The sequence below is a fragment of the Salvia miltiorrhiza genome, chromosome 7 (assembly GCF_028751815.1).
Source record: "Salvia miltiorrhiza cultivar Shanhuang (shh) chromosome 7, IMPLAD_Smil_shh, whole genome shotgun sequence".
Taxonomy (NCBI): Eukaryota; Viridiplantae; Streptophyta; class Magnoliopsida; order Lamiales; family Lamiaceae; genus Salvia; species Salvia miltiorrhiza.
The window spans coordinates 32,038,692-32,041,971 of record NC_080393.1 but is presented as its reverse complement, the minus strand read 5'-3'; the positions used below and the strand labels follow the sequence as shown (position 1 = coordinate 32,041,971).

General features: G+C 37.6%; 1 protein-coding gene across 1 annotated transcript; it reads right to left on the bottom strand.

The window, feature by feature from the left end:
- Positions 1 to 380: 380 nt before the first annotated feature.
- On the bottom strand, positions 381 to 3,072 carry LOC130995964 (lignin-forming anionic peroxidase-like). The gene is made up of 3 exons (XM_057921491.1): positions 2,617 to 3,072; positions 2,384 to 2,549; positions 381 to 1,322 (listed from the first exon to the last, which is right to left on the bottom strand). The coding sequence occupies exons 1-3, from the start codon at positions 3,019 to 3,021 to the stop codon at positions 937 to 939; spliced, it is 957 nt and encodes a 318-aa protein (XP_057777474.1). The 5' UTR covers positions 3,022 to 3,072; the 3' UTR covers positions 381 to 936.
- Between the last annotated feature and the right edge of the window lie 208 nt (positions 3,073 to 3,280).

Sequence of the window (3,280 nt, the reverse complement as noted above, 5' to 3'; positions counted from 1 at the left end):
AGTTTTTTCATCAGTGAATTCTTTCATAATATTTGTATGTTCTTGACAAAAAAGAAATATTATTATGTTCTGGTGATGCTACCTAAGTTATAGAAGCGTGTGTGAATAAAGTTGAGATAATAATAAGCAAATGTCAAATGGTTGAAAGGCCTGATGTGGCGAGTACAAATTAGCAGCAATTCTGAAATGGGCGGATTTCAAATTTAGGGAAATAAGTGGGTTTGGCCTAAAATTTGAAAAATTAGAATTTAATAGAAAAAAACTGTGTAATTTTCTACATGACTGCCACATCAATTAAATTTTTTTTTCCGGCGTGTATATGTGGCGTTTCCGACGTCCACGTCATTTTTACGTTTGGTGGTTGGCTGGCCATGGAAAATTCCAAAAAAAATAGAAATATTATGTATTATGGGGCGAATTTTAAAGGCGGTGTGCAATTCTAGAAAATGGAGAAATGTAATGTCTTTAAAGGTGGTATACATTTTTAGTGAAAGGTGGATCTACATTTTTTAGGCTGCATTTATTTCTTTTTGTTGTCTATCATTTTCCATGGATAAATTTATCCATCAAAGTAAACACAGCCTAATTGTTATAATTGAACTGTGTGTGTTGCAGGAAATTATATATGTTGTGCATATGGTATATACCAAGTAGAAGTATTGGTGCTTACAACGTGGATCTACATCTTGAACTTATTCTTTGAAATTCCTTCATCGTAAACTTAGCTTAATCGATGCGTACAAGTTACAACTCATAGCTGCAATCATGTTTAGAAATCAAAAGGATTGAAAACAATACAAGATATAGATAGATATGTGGTGGCACCACTTGATGGTTTTTCTTAGCAATACTATACAATACAAGAGTAGAAATATAGACAATCGATCGATCAAATTTGCAAAGATCAAGTATTGATTTTAATGAGAAATAAAGGAATTAGTTGATGGCGCTGCACCTCCTCCTTATGATTCCATTTTGTCCGAGGAGGATCTGAATCTCTCCCATCTTCTTCATTGCTCTCCCAAAATCAGCTGCAAACACTCGCGGTTTCTTGCTATATTCCGACACTATGGCAGCTGTGGACCCACTGAAGAGGACTTGGTCCGACTGCAGAAGCCCTTTCCTCTCAATCAAGTTGTTGAAGAAGTTGTTGTCTAACCAATCTGGCGTCGCCAAATCCAACGCCGCCAAGTTGCCGTCTCCGCCGTTTCGGGGGCAGCGCCGCCTTCTTGTAGTAGCAAATCCAGCATCTACGTCTGACCCGTTGCTATATATTCTGTCTCGGAATAAGAAACATTGGGCTTGCCCTATCGTGTGCGCTCCTTCATATCATCCATACGTCCACCATTAAATTATAAATCATTATTATTATTATTATTGTGGGTTAATAGCTAACAAAATCACCAATTACTTTTATTTGATAGTAGTATTAGTTTTCAACACTTTTTGATTTGTAACAAAATAGATATTCCCAAAATTTTCAAACAACCACAAAAGATTACTCTGTTAAATGATGTAATTTATTTCTTGACCTTTTGAATACTAGTTCATATTTAGTGTTGGTTAGATTAAGAGTCACATTCATAAGTGTAGTACTCCTTCCGTCCCATTGGACTTGTCCCATTTGGTTTCGGCACGGTTATTAAGGAGAATATTATTAGTGTTTTAAGTGTGTAGGTAATAAAAGTATAAAATTGATAAAGTAGGAGATGAAAGGTGATAAAGTAGGAGAGATAATGTAATAAAGTGATAAAATAGGAGAGAGAAGATGATAAAGTAGGAAAAAGAATGTGAAAACGTGATAAAATATGAGAGAAGATAATTAAGAATTTTTATTGTTTAGTTAATTGTTACCTTTTATAGAAATGGGACAAGATTGTGGGACAAACAAAAAAGGAATAAGGGACAAGATCAATGTAACGAAGGGAGTATATTAAAAGACTAGCTCATACATCTATTAGGCTATTAATATCATATCAAGTATCTCTAGAGTCATCCATTATAAATAATGTTGCTCTCATTTGTAAAATTAAATAAAAGAATCAAGTAAAATCATCTAAGAGTGAAGTAAGGATACATGAGTGTGCTGTATCAACTCAAGTAAAAAGTTCAATAAAATTCTCCCTAAATTCTCGCTATCATAGCTTTCGCAGGCCAACGAGCTCGGCGTGTATTTTTTTTGCACACTTGTGGTGTGCACTCGTCACATATCAGTCAATGAACACCGTCCTATATGTGAGTGTTGAGTTGGATATGACATCATTAACTATATTGAACGTATCTATTTTGCTATAGATTTAAAAGTGGTGTTATTCTTTCATAAACTGTGCTGAAAATCATAACAGCAATTAAGCTTATTATAATATTTATTAATTAGTCTCACCGGATAGTGCTACCATGTCTCTGGCATTAAGACCTTTAATGGCGAAAGCAGAAATGAGAGTGTTGAGATGAACAAAAGGGCTTGGAAGATCGGTCTCTGCTTGTGAACGGTTGGCCGTGGTGGAGTCCCTTCTTCCCAGCCTCACATTCCACCATGGCCCACCAACCTGCACAACCATTTTCAAATACAGGATCTCATTTATCGTCTTATTTAATTAACTAGAGTCTACTTACGGCGACGGAGGCGTCGCGTGCGGCTAAGGTGAGTATGTCGGCACAGGAGACGACGCCGGGGCAGGCGCGCTCGACATCGCGCTTGGCCGCCTCGATGATGTTGTATCCTCTAACGGAGTTAGCGTTAGGGACAGCTGCCTTCTCGCTCTGAATAGTATCGGTCTCGTCCAGCAGGATTGAGGCGTCGCAGCCCTGCACGAAGCAGTCGTGGAAGTGGAGGCGGATGAGGGACGCCGCCATGCGCCGCTCGCGGGAGACCGCTTTCTCGATGCTCTTGCGGATTATGGCGGCGGCGTCCCTGCATCTGCCGTCGTAGAACTTCGTCGATAGTTTTGCTTCGCATGCAATGCCGTTGAGCAAGAGCAGGATAGATATAGTGTGCATGAGGTTGAAGAAGCTCTTCATTTTAACAAGATTTTAAGACTAATGTAAGATCGATGCAGATGCTTTACTTGATTTCTCCTATATGTAGAGGCTTAATGTAGTATATATATTCTTGAGGTCCAAGATTTCACGTTTAAATTTTATTAATATTTTTTAAATCGAGACGTATAATCATAAGAAAACAAAGAAGAAAATGGTTGTAGCTTTAATGAATTGACAATCGATGAAGGTCGTTATTGGCTACCTGAACGTGTTTATTGCTAATATTATAAAGAATTTA